Below are 19769 nucleotides of genomic sequence, written 5' to 3' on the forward strand. Positions count from 1 at the left end.
AATGATGTAATTTAATACTTTAAAATTGTTACTAAAATTATATTGACAAGTTTAATTTTTCTTTTAGGTAAAACATCGTCTTTGGTGGCCACAATGTACAACACACTTCCTGATATGATTCCGGAAGTTGGAACTCAAGAGTGAGTTTTTGTTTTTAATTTTTTATTAACCATGTGAATGAAAGCTTATAGAATATATCTGGCTATTAATAATAAATAGTAATAGTTGTCTTATATAGTGCCTAATACAATGTTTGTAAGCTGAGCTTTACACATAAAAATGATCCATTAAATATCCTAAGATAACCAAAAAAAGCAGAGGAACCATTTACACCTCTCTGTTCTCCAGCACTTTGAAGCTCCCATATGAGAGCTCGCCAGAAAAGTATTCACAGGAGCTAGAGGGAAAAGGCATCTGTCTACCCTACCAAAATAAGAAGAAAAAAACAATGTTTGCTACATCTTTGTTCCCACTTTGAAGTAACGCAAGGATGTAAGCATGCCGCACGTAAATTGACCAATCACAAACAATGGATTATCCAAACTCACTTTGTCATAAGTAGTTTAATTAAGAGTTGCTGTTTTCTTTTAATTTTGCAGTGTTAAAGGCTTAGATGGTAAGCCAGTGAAAATCAATAGTAGGGTAGCATCGCTGTCGGTTGACCCACCTTTGCGGATGAACTTGTACAACCCAATCAGAATTGTTTTTGCACACATTGCGGTACGTCTGCATTCAATATTGTTTTTATCAATCATTTCATTTTTTAAGCGCCATTCAAACGATCATTGCTCATTCATAACGCTGTTAAAGAGAATTCAGTTTTTAGAAGTGACTTGAAACTGTCTAAAGATGTCATTTCTAATATGTAAAAGGCATATTGTTCCAGAGCCTGGGCCCAGCAGTACTGAAAGTCCGATCTCTTCAGCTATGTTTTCTCCTTGGAATATGCATGTTTTATAGTAATTATATAAAAGATATACAACTGTACTCCATTAACCACATATATTAAGTAAGTGTTTAATTATAATGTATGATTAATATTTTTTTAGCCTGTGAATAAGTCTTCACATGAAGAAGTAGCTTGTTCATTTTGGAATCATAGCGCACCGTAAGTGTTATAATTTATTCATCATATTAATTACTACTATCATTATGCACTTAAGGCTTTTAAGCCTTAAAAAATGTATTTTTTCGTTAAAAAAATGAAAAATAAGGATAACTAAAAGCACATTTGATAGGCCATTACATAGTTTTTATCAAGTTGATCACTTTTTCCCAATGCACAAAAACATATCAAGTTCCAGGCACACTTCCGGTTGACTATATTATCTTTCTTTCCATTATGGTTTTGTCAGGTAAAACATTTTGTGACATTAAGATGTCAGCTATAAAACAACAAAATACTATCAAATCATTTTTTCAGGGAAACAATATATCTCTAATAGTTCTACTTTCTTAAATGATATCAATTCTGTATTGTCATACACAAACAAGGCTATTTGGTGTAAAACCTTATCATTTTATTATTTTTATTGTCAAATCATTATCATCAAATCATTATTGTCAATATTATTCACTTTTCGAATTGGATTGTTTTAGAAATACGACAAATGGTGCGTGGGATACCCGTGGTTGCGAAGTTGTCTCGACTAATGAGACAATTACGATATGTCATGTTTATCACATGACCAGTTTCGCCATCATCATTAAACCAATTTTTGAGGAGGTGAGACATTTTACTTCATTGTTTATAACTTTTTTATATTTTTAGTTTAATTTAGCTTTGTTATGATATGACATTTCCAATTTTTTTTTATTACTTGACGTCAAGTGAGAAAAGAGTAAAAAAACAAAGTATATCTCAGAGCAAACATAATTTCTATGTATATTTAACATGCAAATGACAATAAATGAAAGTAATTTTCCACTGATGAATGAATGAATAAAATGATTTTAGCTGTTGGGGAAAAGTGAATTTGATTGTTTGAAAAATCTTAAAATGTGATAATTTGACTTTTTGTGTACATTTGTCGTTTTACTAGGAGGAAGAATCTGATGAGGGCAACCTTCAATGGATGGCGAGAATCCTATCAGTTTTTTCAATTTCTTTTCTCGGAGTGTACTTATTTTATCTTGTATGTGCCAAGTAAGTCAATAACATTTTTCTTGTAGTAATACACATGATTGTGATATGCTAATCTATCAGTAATTATTATTAATATTAAATATTAAGTAATATTACAGTTGACTTTCCCAATACCGGACTCTCTGAAAACTGGAAGCTCTCCCAATAACAGACTTTTTTTGAGGTCCAAAAGGTTCAAAATTATTTTTTTTATCATTAAAAACACATTTAGTATACCACGCCTGGTTGATGTTATACAGTAGTTTAGCATCTATATTTACATATTTTTTTCACCATACATTTTTCTTTTGCAGTAAAGTACAGACTATTACAGTCTCCAAATCTTTTTCTCAAATAATGATTATTGTGTCCAATATGCTCCATTCCATATTGTGTGTGTTTTTTTTACTTTATGTATTTTTTTTTTTTTCAGGCGTCTACGAGTTATTCTACACACCATACACATCAACCTCTGTGTAGCTGTTATTTTTGCATTACTGTCCCTGGCTGGTTCTGGAGATATCAAAGATGCATGGGTAAATATACTAACACAATGTACTGATACATTGATTATTCTTTATTCAATTACCCTTTTATAATTATGATTTTTAAAAAGGGTGACTCATATTATTGGGTGAATTAACCTGCAGATGCCGTATAAAGTTAAATTTACAAAAAATTAAATAACTTTGTCAAATAATTTAAATAGAACACCTACTTTATGACACCCCTATTAAGGGACATATTACTGTAAAACAAACAAGGGACAATGTTTGTTTTAATACTACAGCCAACCTCTATTAGGGGACACCCTTAAGGAGACTTTGGTTCTAAGGTGTCCACTTATTAGGAGTTTTACTGATGTTTTTATCAATTCTATTCTGTTCCAATAATATTTCATTTTTTCAACAGGGCGACTGTATGTTATCTGGCTGTTTAATTCACTACTTCAACACAGTCATTATGCTTTGGCTGTTTATAGAGGCTTTTCAGCTTTTTACTGATCTCACAGAGAGCTTAGAGATCCAGGACGAGGATGATGATGAGGATGAGCCGCCATTCCAAGAACGGGTCAAATACTATATTCTCTTTGGATGGGGTAAGTGTTTTAAATGGCCTGGATGTTTTATTAGGTGTTTAATTAGATAATTTTCATAAATTCTATATGACAATCTGTCAAGCAAAAATAGCATTTATTTGATAATTTAATAATAATGATTGTAATGTTTAATTTAATATAGCGTAAAATTCAGGGTGCCTCTAAGAACTGAACAATTAACAGAAAAAGAGCAAAAGATTAATATTTTAAAGCATTGCAACATATTAAAAGAAAAACCATTTTATTCATTAGAAAATAAAATCTGTTAGAATGTGGATGAAAGTTGGGGGCCATTTTAGTAGTGTCAGAGAGCCTTTCAAAGCCCTACAAAGCAATACAACATTTTTAAAAACAAAATAACTTTTAAAATGAATGTACTATTTTTAAAATGTGTTTACTGGATATTTGAAATGGATAAATAATTTTAAAATTTCTGAGTAATAGTTTCTAATATGTAATAATAATTTATGTTTTTATTCAGGAGTACCGTTCCTAAATGTGGGTGTTGCGTTTGGTTTCTCTCCCGATGCCTATATTGAACAAGAAGCTGGCTTGTAAGTAGATTTTGTATGCATTATTATACATCATAAATTAGATAGTATATAAAAAAAACCAAAAAAATAACTCATGTGTCACAAACTCATAACTATACTTCCAGCCACCAAATTTAACTATTATTTATTGGGCAGAACCCACCAAATGCGAACGTGGGGGTGGGCTAAATTTTTACAAATACAATGTAAGAGAGAACATTAGGTTAAGCACCCCATATTCAAGAAACTTTTTTTTTATGAAAATATTAATTATTATTTATAAATTATATTTTAGCTGTTGGCTTGATAATTCAAACTTCTTATGGTGTGCGTTTGTCGGACCATTAGGGTTCTTTGGATTGGTAAGTAATCACGTACCATACTTCGATTTATCTGATCATGTGATGGGTTCATGCTTGCTCTCATAGACCACTGAATCACATGTATAAATCATGTGATCTCCAGGACAGGCTTATATCCAAGTCAGTAGGGTGTTGTATTTTTTTGATTATATATTATAAATATTTCCACTGCTGAAAAATTGTTAAAAACAAAATCCTTATTTATTAATGCAATAACATTTGGCCAGGAGGTCAACCTAAACGGGTTGATGGCGTGTTGTTATATATAACATAATTGTTACAAAAGTCAAAAAAATTAATATACAGAAACTTAAAACAAAAGTTTTTGTTTTTAGAAAAGATCAGATTGGTTAATAAATTATACAAAAACTCTTTAGCACTCTGTATAATCAGAAATAGTGGCACTGTGGCTTTGTGGTTGACATTCTTGCTTACCAATCCCAGGGTCAATTGTTCAAATCTGTTTACAATTTTAGGATTTTGGTGATAATACGTCACATGGTTGGTATGAAAATGAAATGATAACAGTTTATTGTATCTCTTAAAAGAAAAACAAAATTAATTGAATGTATCTAAATATCTAAGTTAAATTAATGTATTTGTTTATATTGCAGTGTACCTTATACATGCTATATCGGATGCTAAGAGACATTGATGAGCAAGTTTATAGAGAAGATAGAACAACAATATTTAAGTAAGTGTTACAATTGAGATTTAGAGTATCTTAATAGCACAGTGGTAGATCCAGAGTGGGCGGGGTGTTACCACACATATAAAAATTGCACTGCTAATTTTTTACTTTATCGTTTTGATTTAGCTTTTTGCTTATTTTATTTTGTATCTCCATTGAGATCCAGCTACTGATACCCACTGCATTTTCATTTTCTCAGTAATTTGCCTTTGATTTATAAAATGAAAAATTAATTAATGTAAAATATTATTATGTTCAAATTTGTTGTCTTTTTCGACAGATCTAGTTACTTTGGAACATGGACTTTACAGATATATTTCTTGATCACATGGAGTGTTGGTTTAGTTGGAATATATGGTCTTTATCTCTATGCCCTCTACTTATTTGTACTTGCCATGTCATGCTTGGTAAGTTTGAAACAATATTTTATTCATCATTTAAAACAATTTAATACATTTCTGTACTTGTGAGGGCCTAGCAATATTGCAAAAAGTAGCTGTTTTTAGCTACTTTAAATGTAAAGCTCTGTCTACACTATCAAACTAGTTTGACAAAAAAAGTGTGATGTACCCAAATATGGTAGTGGTATGCCCAAATACGGTGGTGATATGACATCATGTTCATATATGGGCACACCACATTTTATGTTACATAAAGTTTGATTATGTAGACAGAGCTTTATATGACATATTTCTATAATGGATGTTCTTTTTGTCTTTATACAGGGTATTGTCACATTCATCGTTCATGCACTTTTAAATACAGAAGTACGGTTATTATTAGGCTTGAGGAATCCAGACAAAACGTTGACACCTATTGAAAAGATTCATTTGGTTAGTGAATTATATTGCATAAAAATTAAATTTATCTATTCATGTTTTAATGTATTATTAAACTATTAAGAGTTAATGAGATAATAAACATTGTTATTGTGGTATAATAATTAAATTATTCTCAAAAATATAGGTAAGAGTTTATAATTTAAGTTTACATTGAAAACCTATTAAGTGATGTTATCTCTATATCGAATAACATAATAAGTGTATGGATTTTGCATTGGAAATTTGTAACACTTTTAACCGAGCATGTTCATTTCCACCACAATATACTAATTTTAGTAATGTTAAATAAATATTTTATTTTCAATAGCCACCGGAGTTTGATGACGTTCGGTACATAAAACCAACTTGTAAGTATTTTTTATTCTAATTCATTTTTTTGTAAAATAATAAACGCTTGCTTTATGAACACAAAGTTGCAGGTCTAATAGACTATGGAACGCCAAACATATATGTTTTTTTTTATTTGTTTTTACAGATATTCCATGATGCCAGGATCTAGACTGTAATCATATTCTATTTGTACTTTTTAATAAATTTACTAATATAATAATATGCACATTTTTATAATATATAATAAATAAATCATTCTTGTCTTGTCTTGTCTATATGTATTATGTATATTGTTATTTACAGATATATTATATTCATATGGTAAATTTAAATGTTTTTAATGTCTTTAAACTAAAAAGCACATTAATGTATTTGTACTGTATTCTGTAGAAATTTATTGTATTTTATTAAACAGAATTAATTATTTTTCAAATATTTATATGGTAAATTTAAATGTTTTAATGTTGTTAAACTAATAAAAAGCACTTTAATGCATTCGTACTGTATTCTGTAGAAACTTATTGTATTTTATTAAAAAGAATAAATTATTTTTCAAAATTACTAGAGCTTTTATGAGTATAGCAAGTCAATTTTTTTAAATAATCAATATATTTATATGTTTATTATAATAAATTTTAACTTATATTTTCTATTATGTTATTTATAAATATTTTAACAAAATAAATTTTAATATTTAATAACTTGTGGACTTAAGTTGTTGCTGATATAATTAAGTTTTGCAATCCAATCCAATGTATATCGTCAAATAGTAGTCTCACTAACATCATTGGTTAACAGCGTCATTATCATCAGTAACTACCACCATCATTATCACAACAATCATCGTCATCATTTCATCCATCATCATTTATTAATAATATTCAGGATTTATAAAGCATATAATGTTGCGAAACCTATAAGCGTTGTACATATTATTACCCCGATCATTTTGTAATCACGTCTGGAAACATACTCCCACAATGCAGCTAGTAATCAGCGCAAAGTTGTGTCTGGGCCTTATCATGTACCCATTTGTATACCTGGGTGGAGAGAGGCAAACGTAAGTATCTTGCCTAAGATACAAGCAATACGTCTAGCGTTGGATTCGAACCCTCGATCTCACGAGCAGTAGTCCAACGTCCATCCCATGGCCACTTCATCATCATCGTCATCATCATTATCATCGTCGTCATTATCATCGTCGTCATCATCATCATCATCATCATTCTTTTCAATATCTGCAGTAAATGATTGGAATAGTTTGCCATATCATATAGTAAATGCATCCTCTATAAATAATTTCAAAACATATCTTGAAACACATTGGAAAACCCACAGCCATATAACCAAGATGTTCAAAGAGGGACTCACAAACCTTAACAGGTTTATAGTCTAAAGGTACGGTCAAGGTAAATCAAGGTAAAAATCATCATTTCAACAATCTTTACAAGAACCAGAAAATCCGTTACCACGATGTCTTCACCAACGTCATCACAACCTACATAACTACTCTACTCTTACGCCTGCTTTACTATTTCAATTATTCGTAGTAATGTTCTGGTGGCTAATCGGGTACATCATGTTGACATGAACAGATTACACTGCAGAGAATGGATTTTGCTCTTCAGTAAATGTAATTATAAAATCTCAGTAAATCTCATTCAATTCTCGTAATGTCACTTTTATTGCCCATCATTAGTGTAGGCAACATCTATTCAATCAAGTACTGTACTTGTACATTACATCCTTTATTCTATTCTCAGAAAACTTTACAAGTGTCTTATGTGATATTTTTCATTTTAATTTATTCAAACATTTATCACATATACAGTTATACAGTTAACTGCCAAACGAAAATTATAAATATTAAAAAATGTAATTTCGACATAAAACTAACGTTCTACTAAATATATAAATTAAATTTTAAATATTTTTAATTTTAAAATGTTATTAAACATTTAGAAATACTGTATGTTGTACAAACGTGTTTACATGAAGCATAAAAAATAAGTTATTACGTAACTATAATGTATTGAACAAACATTTAGTTTGGCTGAGTGGGAACCAATCAAACCTGACCTGCAGGCCTAAAACAATAAATTGGATATTGTAGCTTAGGGCTACCTTATTAGGCCTTTGAAAATAAAACTTGTTATTCATTAATTTTGTTTTTTGAGTAAAATGTATAATAAAATATATAAGCATAATGATAAGTATTACGTTTTGCTGTATGTTATATACAAAACATGTAAGTCATACTAGACCTGTTATAGTTTTAATAGAATGTGTTAACGAAGAAAGAAAAAAAAGTATAATTTGTTACGCTCCACATTATGTGACGTAATAATAATAATATTGCGTTATAACAATAGCCGAGGTCGGTAGTCTTTCTGCACTTGAATTATCAATACTAATTACGTAATCTTATTTTCACAATTGATGTAATAAGACTCAAGTACTATCTGAATGAGATGGCACAGTTACAAGATCTATCGACTGATATCCACTGCCATTTGTAGGCGCCATAGCCACTGCTGTTAATCTTACGTGCGTATGCCTTAGTCCAGCCTTTCTTTTGTTTGCACGCCGACTTGATACCTTTTAAGGAACAGAAATTAGTATATGCTTAAATTGAATCAGTACAGATAAAATATTATAATAATATTATCACCCCTCCTTTGGATCACCCCTATTTAGGGACACCTCTATAAAAATAACTTTTTCAGTGAAACGAACAAAGGGAAATATATGTTTTAACATTAAGGGGACACTTTGATTGGCCTATAAGAGTTACTGTAATACACTATTCAGGGGACACTTTGTTAGCTCCCAAAGTTGTCCCCCTTAATGGGGGTTCTACTGTATGTATTAACACTACGGCCAACCCCTTTTCAGGGGACACCCCTATTTAGGGGACACTTTATTGGACCCGAAAGCGTCCCATTAATAGAGGAGCCTACTGTATTTAGAAATTATTAAATTAACTCACGTATTACTCCTATACAGCTGTCATTGAGTGATAAACATCGGGTTGTATAAACCCACGTATTTGCATGTAATTCGACTGTTTCAAGTAAATCATTAATTCCTGTTGCTACTAACTCGTAGTCGCTTGTTTCTTGGCATGAATCTCGTAACAAAGCTCTCTAAAACAGTAAACATTTGATAATTATTTATAATCGATAAACGTAATAAAATAGTAGTAGCGTCACTACATTTTAATTTATACAGTATATTATGAATGTTTGATCTAATATATGTATGTGGAGCAACAAAACAAACACATTTGACGATAACACACGATAACTAGTATGATTGGTTGAAACTTTCGATGAGGCTGATTGGCTGATCAGGCGTAAAGTCTGACAACAATCCGTCGTCTGATAATGAACTACTGACCAATCACAAAGAACATACTGGGCTCTCGCGACCACGGAAATCCCGCCCACTAAATCACCACCACCAGAGCAACGACGGCAGGGCTAAGAATTGAAAGAATGTAAGTACACCATAAACTTTAATTTGCCTAATTTCACACTAAAAAGTAGCCTATTAAATGTCTTTGTTTTCTTGTCATCATCATGAATATGAGAGATCTACGGAAATAAAATCAAAACGGGCCTAAGCGTTGTTCATCCACTACAATCTCCAGGGCTAGGTAGGCCCAGGCTAGCCAGCCAGGCCACCGTACATTGAACCGGGTCAAGGAATCCTTTGTTTGGGCTGCTGAGTGCGCGTATGTTGAGGGAGTCGAGTAGCAGGGATCGATGATGTCTAGTGACATACGGTAGCTAATTAGCATAATGGCTAGACTGATCTAAAACAACTTTGTGTATCTTTAAGATAGTGGAATAACACATGCTACGACAGTTGAAATTGTTGTAAAATGAAAACTTTGCACCGTGATAACATTTCATGTAGTCATTTGTCCTTGTAGAAATAATACATTGTAAACCAAACAATCGGACCTCGGTGTATTACATATATTTATTATTCAATAAGTTACTATGTTCTATTTTTGAAACATCTTATCGATTTAACATCTTTTTGTTTTTTATTTTAAACTATAAATCTTCATGAATGTTACCATTAATTTTGTCAGTGCATGTTATAAAGTGGGTGTTATGGTGGGTGTTAATAAAATATTTATATTAAAATGATATATTGAAATTGATAGGTATATAAGTATCGTATTTTATTAAAAAAATGAATTATATTGTCACTCAGCCAAGTGATTCAATGAAAATCGAAACATCATAACGCCGCAAATTCAACCAGATTTTCCTTTACGAGCAATTATCGATAGCGTATATTATTTCGACTCGTAAATATACTTTACGTGTGGTTTCAACCTCGAATATTATATCCACGAAATTGAGCCATTTGTATTATAATATTTATACTCAAAACGTGTTTAAACCTGTAGTCATGATTTTTCTCTAACTTTACTCTGACGTTTTTTCTTAACCAAGATAATAGATATTAAATATTGGCATACGCGCAAATCCATACGCAACACGTTTTTGATATTATTTTCTAAATATTAACACACAACGAGGGTAATTACACGAAATGAATCGACCAAGTCAATTTATAGATCAAAGTAAAAGAAAATCTATAAGTATTTTAAATGGTGTACTTGTACGATAATGGCCTTGTTATTCCAATTGCTATATTCAATATTGAAATTCTGTATAAACCAATATTATCAAATTAAAAACAAAAGCGTAATACTATGCATATCTTGTTAATATGACTAAAATATAGGTCTACTGTTGCTTGCATTGGTGAAACGATAACGATAAAATAAGGGCCTGTTTCTGCTGAGCAGAAATAATCGATTATTAACCGTTTATTTTTTTAATCGATTATTTTTGGGCAGCAGAAACGGCGCAAAATAAAATAACCGATTAAAAATAACCGATTAAAAACACTCAATCCATTGCGTGTTTTAATCGATTATTTCTTGTTTTAACCGATTATTGCGGAGCAGTTTTGAGCTGCAACACAAATAGCGATTATTGACCCCACTTTGACCTCTAGAGTATGGCAAACTCATTCACGTCACAGTTTATTTGCGCGATATCGACGACGACGATCAGCAAAACAACGATCGCGATGTAGACCGAATAACATTAAAATGTTAAACATTTGATTTTTATTATTTTGTGGGGGAGAATTATACCGAGAGACTCCAGGATTTTGTGTTACAAGTACACCCTTACATCCCACCAGTCCAGGCTAACGATTGTTTTACATGTCCTTTTGTAGGCCTGTTGTCTGTTTCGGTAGAAATATATAGCCTATAGTAGGCCTAGCAGGCCGAAGGTAGAACCAACGAACGGCGAAACGAACTTTTCTCGCCGACGTGTCTTTATTAATATAACATCATTATTCTGTTGTATGTGGTACGGTAGTAGGCCTAGATGTTTTACAAATAATATAGCTTTACGTAAGAGTAATTTTTAATCCTACATGTGAGAGTTTAACGCAGCGATAGGATGTAAACAAACCAACTCTCATCGGCCTTTCATAACTTGAATGCGCTGTGGGGGGAATGATGACGTGATTTTAAAAACCGATTACCTGAATAACCGATTAAAGTCGTAGCAATTTTCAATTGCAACGCGATTATTTTTGTGGTTTGCGGTGACTGGAAAAAATCGATTATTTTGATTTTTTCAGCAGAAACAGACCCTAAGTAAAATAGGTCTATTCAAGTCCAATGCAATAACGCTGTTGTTTATCTTTACAATCCCTCACAAATGATACCCATATTTATTTGGTTAGAACCCCTCATTTGGGGGACATCCCTATTCAGGCAACATCCCTATTAAGGGACTGTCTTTCCTTTTAAATGAACAAAGGTCAATATATTTTAACATTACGGCCATCCCTATTCAGGGAAATCCCCTAGTCAGGGACACTTTGTTCGATATTGAATTTCCTTTAATAGAGGTTGTACTGTTATTTTAAATCGTTGGTGATGTGCAATTTCAATCAATATGTGATAGGACTTGTAGTCTATTTTTGAATTAAGATCTAAATAAGGTTAACTCAATGCGATAATTCAAAGAGAATGGAGTGTGTACTGTATATGGTCGGTTCGTCTACAGATCCATGTATTATACAGAGCTTTCAACAGCCGAATTAACGCGCCACTTAAGATATACAATCGATCGTGAAATTCGCACAGCGCATTCGTGTACAATCGTTATTAGTATGGACAGACCGTCAAACCGGCAGCGATATTTTGATATGCTTTGACGTTGACTGAAGTTAACTTAAGTTGAAGTTAAAGCAAGAAGACGAAGACTCAGAGCCAGTGTATTGATACTACTCGGTAGGCCTAAGATATACTTACTCTATTCCTGAAGATTACTGAATCATCATAACTTGAGGTACTTGCTGTAATGTTAGGTTTAGTTTCTGAGAATATTACACCTGGATAAGCTTCCTTTTGTAGCTTACTATAGTATGTCTGTAACAAAATATGTAACTATCTATTACTATAATAATAATATTAGAGTATTATTAGGAAAAATATTTAGTAGGCTAATATAACATTGCTTAATTTATTAGAGCATATTATAATTTATTTTAGGCTGTTATATGCGTGTACGTATCCCTTGATACGACATGATTACTTATAATCCTTGTATTCCCGTTCTTACCGTCCAGGTACCTATTTATGTTCATCAAAGTGGTCACAAGCATGGTGTTCAACATGCCGGAATTACGATACTATGAGCAAGAACAGCACCAACTGCGCCAGCAATGCTAACTGTAAGTATTTTTATGTTGTTGGCCCTGGCGCATTATTTTCAGAAATGTGGTCTGCGCGCTCTTATTTTCAAAACTTACAATTCAAAAGGTAGGGCATTAATAGGTCCCCTCCCCTCATATTTCAAAATCATGGATCCGCCAAAACTGAAGGTTGGTGGTTGACTCATCATGTGTGTACCAATGTCAGCACGTGATTATGCTACCAACATGAATTACGGATTCGCCCACGTACAAATAGTCAAATTGAGTTACTTACCGTTTTATCTATTGATCCTACTTTGTCAAGTGGTTTAGATTTTGAATTACGTGATATGATAAACGGTGACGAAGATATTTCAAACGTATTGGTTGCCTTGGCTGGAATAATAAATAAAAAACAATCGTTGAATACGTTATGTCGACACAAACTATCAGATTTGATTCAATCGGCCAAAACCAGATTTTACTGTCATGTTAATTTACGGTTTTTTTTCACATAAGCGTGCAGTTCAAATCATATTTTTCTCACAGTAAAATAGCGAAATGAATTGAATTTTATTCGGAAATAAAATGTCAATTTTCTTTCAAAACATGAAACTTGAACGTATAAATAAAGAACAAATCTCAAAATCTCTTGTGGGTTATGAATGTTTCCAAGAACTCCCACTCACCTAGTAGTATAGACATCTGCAATAACAAATAACATCATTTGTAGCCAATATTAATGTACTGGGAGCCCAGATACAATTCTGTTGATCCTGAGCTTAAAAAAGGCAAGGGATCAACAGACTTGTTCGTTAAAAAAACATTTATTCAATAATAAATAATGAAATAAGGCAAACGTTCGTGTATGCTACCACCAATAGTCCGGTGGCAGGAGGGGGGAATCACCACCCGAAAGGGGACAAATTGCCATCCAACTTTTCTAGACCAGAATTTTCCGTAGATTACGAATATGGAAGGTAATCGATCAGGATAGGAAGCGTTTTCGAGATATAAGGGGTCAAAGTTCAAAATTGACCAATTACAACAATGTATTATGTATATGTATTATAACAAATTTATTGAAGTACAATTTGGTCTTTTATTACATTTTTATGATTATAAGTGTCTATTCAATCACCTTATGAAAAAAAATCCTTTGTAATTAAGGGTCAAATGTCAATATTGACCAATCATAGAACGTACCTATAAAACCAAATAAAAACTTATATTTAATAAAAATTGAATGTTTTCTCATCCTGTTAATCAATCATACCCAATGTAAAAGAGCGAATACATCATTTCATCAGTTGACATAAGGTCAATTTCATCAGTTGACATAAGGTCAAAGGTCAACATTTTAATACACGTATTAATAAATGCAAAGTTGTCCAAACTATGATATTGATGGTTTTACAAGTAATCAAATTATTTGATTAGTAAAGTTATGTTATTTCATTATAATTTTGATTAATATAATTATAATACTGTATTTAATCAAATCAGACTTTGATCAGGATAGGAAGCGAATAGGAAGAGATAAGGGGTCAAAGTTCAAAATTGACCAATTATAACAATGTATTATATACATATGTATTATAACCAATTTATTGAAGTTCAATTTGGTCTTTTAATACATTTGTATGGTTATAGGTATCTATTCAGTCGCCTTATAAAACAAATACTTTTCAATTAAAGGTCAAATGTCAATATTGACCAATCACACAATTTGCATATAAACCCAAATAAAAACTAACATTTAAGACAAAATGTTATGTTTTATCATTCTGTTAAGACATCTATCAATCATACACAATCAAAAGAGCACATTTATCATTACACAAGTTGACATAGGTCAAAGGTCAACATTTGAACAAGTGATATACTAAATAATGCAAAGTTATTCAAACTATGAGATCGATGTTCTTCATAAATGTAATCACGTTATTTGATCAGTGAAGTTATGGTATTTTTATATTTTTTCTAGTGCGCATTATTTTAAATGTATTAATATAATACTGTAAAATAAATAATAAAATTATTAATATTATTAATATTATGACGGTTAAAATGTTATGATGTTAAAATGTTACGCTGACCTTCAATGATTTGCCACTATACAGTTGCATTTATTAGGGCTACAATATTTGTTTTTGGAAAATAAACTACTATTCATCAGAACCAGAGAATACCAAATCGTACAGGATAGGGCATAGGCAGATCCAGGTGGCCAAACTAAATCCACAACTCACTACACAGACAGACCACAATTTTTATATAGCCACAGATAGTTTGGCCCATACAGGAAAGATTTTCCTGTACACAAAAGATTCTAAAATAACCCATATGGATTTGCCCGAATGAACCCTCTAAGGACCCTTTTGGGATCTCTATGTGGTGTGCTACATAAGGCCCTGTATTAGAAATTAATATGGGGTAAATAGTTCATAGATGAACTATGGAATAAAACTAAAATGTTCACCCTCAATCTTTAAATAACATTTATGGATTTGCCCAAATGAACCCAAGGGCTGATCCTTCATGGACCTTTCGGGGTTCTCTATGTGGGTCTACAAGAGACCCTATATTGGAAATACTGTATGTGGGGTGAAAATTTGGGTTCATAGAGATATAATAAATATCCCTGTGCACCCTCGATCATCCATAAGGAACATTTTATGGATTTGCCCAAATTAACCCAAGGGCCGGTCGTTCTCCATGGATGGACATTAAGCCCCATAATGGAAATATAAGGGGTGACACTGTGAGTTCATATAGACAGGCGCGGCCCATGGAATAAAGCTGCCTGTGCACTCTCGATCCTTAAGGAACACTTATTGATTTGCCAAAATTAACCCCCCAAAGGCCGGTCCTCCATGGATGGACATTAAGCCCCATAATGGAAATATAAGGGGTGACAATGTGGGTTTATATAGACAGGCATATGGAATAAAGCTGCCTGTGCACTCTCGATCCCTAAGGAACCGATTTGGATTTTACCTAAAATGAAACAACAGCAGGTCATCTATTTAGACCCTTCTCTACTGTAATGTTCAGTTCTACATTTGGCCCCTGTATCGGATCAATGCATTTGGCTACATAAATTACTGTGTTAGAATTATATCGGGTAACTAAAACTGTAGGTTCCAATATTAAGCCATGGGAAAAGCCTGTCTGTGAACCCTCAATCCTTTTAAAAAGAACCCATATGGATTTGCCAAAATGAACCAAGGGTAACTTCTGAATTCTCTATGAACCGTACATTCCATTTTTTGGAGATACATGGATACCTGATAGAAATTGCTAAAATGTTTCTGAAAGACATTGTACTGTATAGTAGTAGTATTCCCCTTCCACACCTCTTTGCATTAAATCCGCCCGATAGGCTCTTATGTACAGGATTTCAAAGCAATAATCACACTTGTTTTTTTCAAGCAGTATAATCTAGCTATTAGATTGAATAAAAATATCTATTATAAACAATTTGCCGTTAGAAATCTCTATGCCATGTCGTTATTTAGATGAGAAAAACAGGTCAAAGGTTAAAATTACAGACAAATAGTGTTTCAGTCACTTTTTGAAAAAAATGTTGCATTATGGCAAGTATAAACATATATATTGTTAACAATTTGATACAAAAATTGGCTCCTTACGACAAATATTTATTAATTTATGTTTTTATAACCTTATTCAATTATGTCAAAGGTTAATAACCACACTTCCGGTCATTTTCAAGCAATATCATCTGTTACACTGAATATAAATGTATATCTTGGGAACAATTTGCTCCAATTTTTAATTCTCTCCGACCTGCCGTTACTTAGATATAGCAAAAAGAGGTCAAAGGTCAAAATTGCTAAAAATGGGGTTTCCGGTCAATTTTACAAAGAAAGTTCTGTTAGAGGTAATATAAACATATACATTGTGAACAATTTGACACCAAAATTATCTCACTAGGTCCAGAATTTCCAGAGATATAGCATGTTTTTATATTGGTCAATTTTGAACTTTGACCCCTTATATCTCGAAAACGCTTCCTATCCTGATCGATTACCTTCCATATTCGTAATCTACGGAAAATTCTGGTCTAGAAAAGTTGGATGGCAATTTGTCCCCTTTCGGGTGGTGATATCCCCCCTCCTGCCACCGGACTACAAAGACAAGACAACACAATATTAGACTAGGCCTACTACTCTCCGTTGGTTTTCACGGCAAAACTAACGCGTTTGTACCCTTGCGCGAGTATCGGTTGGTCAATGCGAACGTGGGTGTTAAACGCAGTTAAACGCTTTGCGCACACTCTAATGCTTGGTTCCCACTAAAGACTCAACGAACGCAAAGACGTAAGCGCAACGTAAGTGAGTTGATCATTCACAAGCGATGGATTATTCGAACTTTCGTTTGTTCAACTCGCTTGCGTTGCGTCTACGTCATGTCTTTGTGTCTCTAGTGTGAACCAAGCTTAAAGTTAAAATGGCAATAAGAACGGGTGCTTTTGCACTTTGTATATTGTGGTTCACACTAAAGCATCATTTTACAAGTGTGACTGGTATTGTTTATGGTTCACAAATAATATGATCCCCACACTGGTCCATACAGTTGTGTTCACATGACCGCGACGCGATATGTGACATGCCAATTGTCTGCTATCATAATGCATTGCACTAGACCATGTAACGAAATCAAAATGATATATAATAATATTTCACATCATCAAATATGATTGGCATTTGTTTACAAAATGTGTTTTAATAAATGACTGAATGGATTCTAATCAACTATAATGAGATGTGATTAATTAAATTCGGTTGGAAAACAACTTTACAGGTTCACTGATTATGATGATACGTCTGCACAAAAACGTCACGACATTTAAAGAAAGACCTAACCAAACACGAGAGTAGTTAGTAATTCGTCAACTAAATGCCAATTGAAATAATTATTAACTAAAGACTCAATTCATCAGCCGAAACTGCAGATGCTGTTTATCGTTTGTAGACATTAAATAATCTAGTGAATTTAGGCTGTATACCCTTTAACCAGGTTGTTTTCAGATAAGGTGGGTCCACCGTATGTAAACCGAAAATGTATGTAATGAGCATAAATGCACCACCGCGACACTTTCCAATAAAGTCCTATGTACGCGGTGTGCAACACTAATTGTAAATTTCCTGAATCTTTGTTTCATTATACTATAGTTACGCATTGGTTATGACGTAAGTTTGTAGCTGCGCTATAAAGTCCATACAAATAGAAAAAGTGAGAAAATTACAATATTTTAAATACTTGAAATATAATTTTGTTTTCACATATCCCTTGAATTTAAGAGCAAATAAACCAGAAAAACAAAAATGCGTTCATCATTCACCTTAATAATAATGTTATTACATCGTATAATTTAGATGAACGGTACCGGTACGTAAGCATATACGATTAGTGGTCTAATGGTAGGATGGCCGCAATCAACCGGAAGAATCTAGGTTCGAGTCTATAGTTTGTTGTGACTTTCTTCGCTCTCGCATAGGCCTATTACCTAATTGTCATCATGTTATGAATCCATTATTTCGCTGGGTGGTTTATCTTTTCTCTTTAGGTTTAAAATGCATAGTCGGTCTGACATAATTAATTCAATTTAATTTAACAAATACTAGTAGGTCTACTAAACTTAAGTAAATAAAAAATGTGTATTATTACTTACCATTCAATTGTGTCAGCGAACACAGAGTAACGACCAGCATAACAACCATGTGGATATTTTGTTCGTCCATCTTGAGCAGCATGCGAGTGAGTATCAACTGAACTTACCAATGCAATAGTGGTATCCAGGTATCCTTATATAGAATCTACCTGGTGATGTCACTCACCAAGCGACTTGAGTGTATTTTACATCTCATTAACCACGTGTATCTAATTGATGTTATACAATCTGAGAACAATAGCCAAGAATGACTTGATAGGCCCCATTTGTGCTAATTGGTTATACACAAGGCTATACATAGATAGATGAGGAGATTTTAAAAAGATACCATCATTAATTCAATTAAACCGAGAAGAAACATTGTGTTTTCATCGCAGCGGATCGTCTGCGGTAGTGTTTTTATAATATGAACATCTAGATTATTTTTAACGCTATTTTGTATACCGTAAACTTAAAACTAAACTTAAACAGAAGCATTTGGCATGTCACTTTGTTTTGGTAACAAACAGTGTTCATTGCAACTCATAACATCTCGCTTAAGAACGAAAATCATTAGTTAGGCTAGTATTAGGCCTAGTAGTATTTCAGTTAAAATCTGAGACAATTCAGTCTAGAAAACACTCTAAACCAGTCATCAGATCCAAACACATCCATACGCGCCCTATATTTTAAATATGGTATAGCACCGGGCCAAGAGTGTACCCCAATAAAATATAGAATAATAACGGAGAGGGACGAGCTGAGTTAGATATTACAAATTTACAACCCTGAGAGGGCGACATTACCTTGTTATCTTGTCAATGTCATCACGAAGAGATTGATAATTTGGCGATAACGATATCGTCATCTATACGCGCGCGTACTAATGAGCTCCGAAGGTCTTTTTTTTTTAAAGATTTTTTATAAGATAAATATAAAATTTTCAATTGCACTTAAGATTCTAAGATATCGTACTGAGAAAGATATAATCAGTCGGCGGCGACTGCTATCATATTGTAGATTAAAATTTGATTTAAAAATCAGATTATTGTACATTGATAAATTCGTTCAATACGTACGTACGGTATACTATTTAATACTTTCGAATCTAAAGTTCTGTCTTCTACACTATCAAACTTTATGTGACAACAAAATGTGATGTGTCCATACATGGACATGATGATGTCACATCACAACCATATTTGGGCATATCACTACCATATTTCGGCGCATCATACTCTTTTTTGTCAAACTAGTTTGATAGTGTAGATAGAGCTTAACGTAAATCGGAGAACTTAAGTGTTCGTTGTCGAATTGTACGTGGGTTTTTGTTGTTTGTACTGTAAACATCCATTTGTTACAT

General features: G+C 32.7%; 2 protein-coding genes across 2 annotated transcripts in view; one reads left to right on the forward strand and one right to left on the reverse strand.

The window, feature by feature from the left end:
* The window catches only part of LOC144837229 (uncharacterized), a 24035-nt gene extending 17464 nt beyond the window's left edge, over positions 1 to 6571 (forward strand). Inside the window, exons 31-44 of the mRNA XM_078692261.1 lie at positions 68 to 140; positions 600 to 720; positions 1050 to 1108; positions 1600 to 1726; positions 2043 to 2146; positions 2559 to 2661; positions 3038 to 3224; positions 3706 to 3778; positions 4053 to 4119; positions 4734 to 4813; positions 5091 to 5217; positions 5536 to 5643; positions 5960 to 5999; positions 6128 to 6571. Coding sequence (XP_078548387.1) covers positions 68 to 140; positions 600 to 720; positions 1050 to 1108; positions 1600 to 1726; positions 2043 to 2146; positions 2559 to 2661; positions 3038 to 3224; positions 3706 to 3778; positions 4053 to 4119; positions 4734 to 4813; positions 5091 to 5217; positions 5536 to 5643; positions 5960 to 5999; positions 6128 to 6138 — 1280 coding nt within the window. The 3' untranslated portion in view covers positions 6139 to 6571. The remainder of the gene's footprint in view (positions 1 to 67; positions 141 to 599; positions 721 to 1049; positions 1109 to 1599; positions 1727 to 2042; positions 2147 to 2558; positions 2662 to 3037; positions 3225 to 3705; positions 3779 to 4052; positions 4120 to 4733; positions 4814 to 5090; positions 5218 to 5535; positions 5644 to 5959; positions 6000 to 6127) is intronic.
* A 1613-nt stretch (positions 6572 to 8184) lies between these two features.
* LOC144838106 (uncharacterized) lies at positions 8185 to 18489 on the reverse strand. The gene is made up of 5 exons (XM_078693468.1): positions 18428 to 18489; positions 13025 to 13125; positions 12347 to 12463; positions 8972 to 9128; positions 8185 to 8580 (listed from the first exon to the last, which is right to left on the reverse strand). Exons 1-5 carry the CDS (start codon positions 18474 to 18476, stop codon positions 8441 to 8443), a joined length of 564 nt encoding a protein of 187 aa, XP_078549594.1. The 5' UTR covers positions 18477 to 18489; the 3' UTR covers positions 8185 to 8440.
* Between the last annotated feature and the right edge of the window lie 1280 nt (positions 18490 to 19769).

This window comes from Antedon bifida, chromosome 1, assembly GCF_963402885.1.
Source record: "Antedon bifida chromosome 1, ecAntBifi1.1, whole genome shotgun sequence".
NCBI lineage: Eukaryota > Metazoa > Echinodermata > Crinoidea > Comatulida > Antedonidae > Antedon > Antedon bifida.

Coding starts and splice junctions, on each gene's coding strand:
- LOC144838106 (XM_078693468.1), bottom strand. CDS start 18,476: ATGGTTGTTATGCTGGTCGTTACTCTGTGTTCGCTGACACAATTGAAT. Junction 13,126..18,427: donor TTCGCTGACACAATTGAATG/GTAAGTAATAAT, acceptor TTATTATTCCAG/CCAAGGCAACCAATACGTTT. Junction 8,581..8,971: donor CAGCTGTATAGGAGTAATAC/GTGAGTTAATTT, acceptor GTTCCTTAAAAG/GTATCAAGTCGGCGTGCAAA.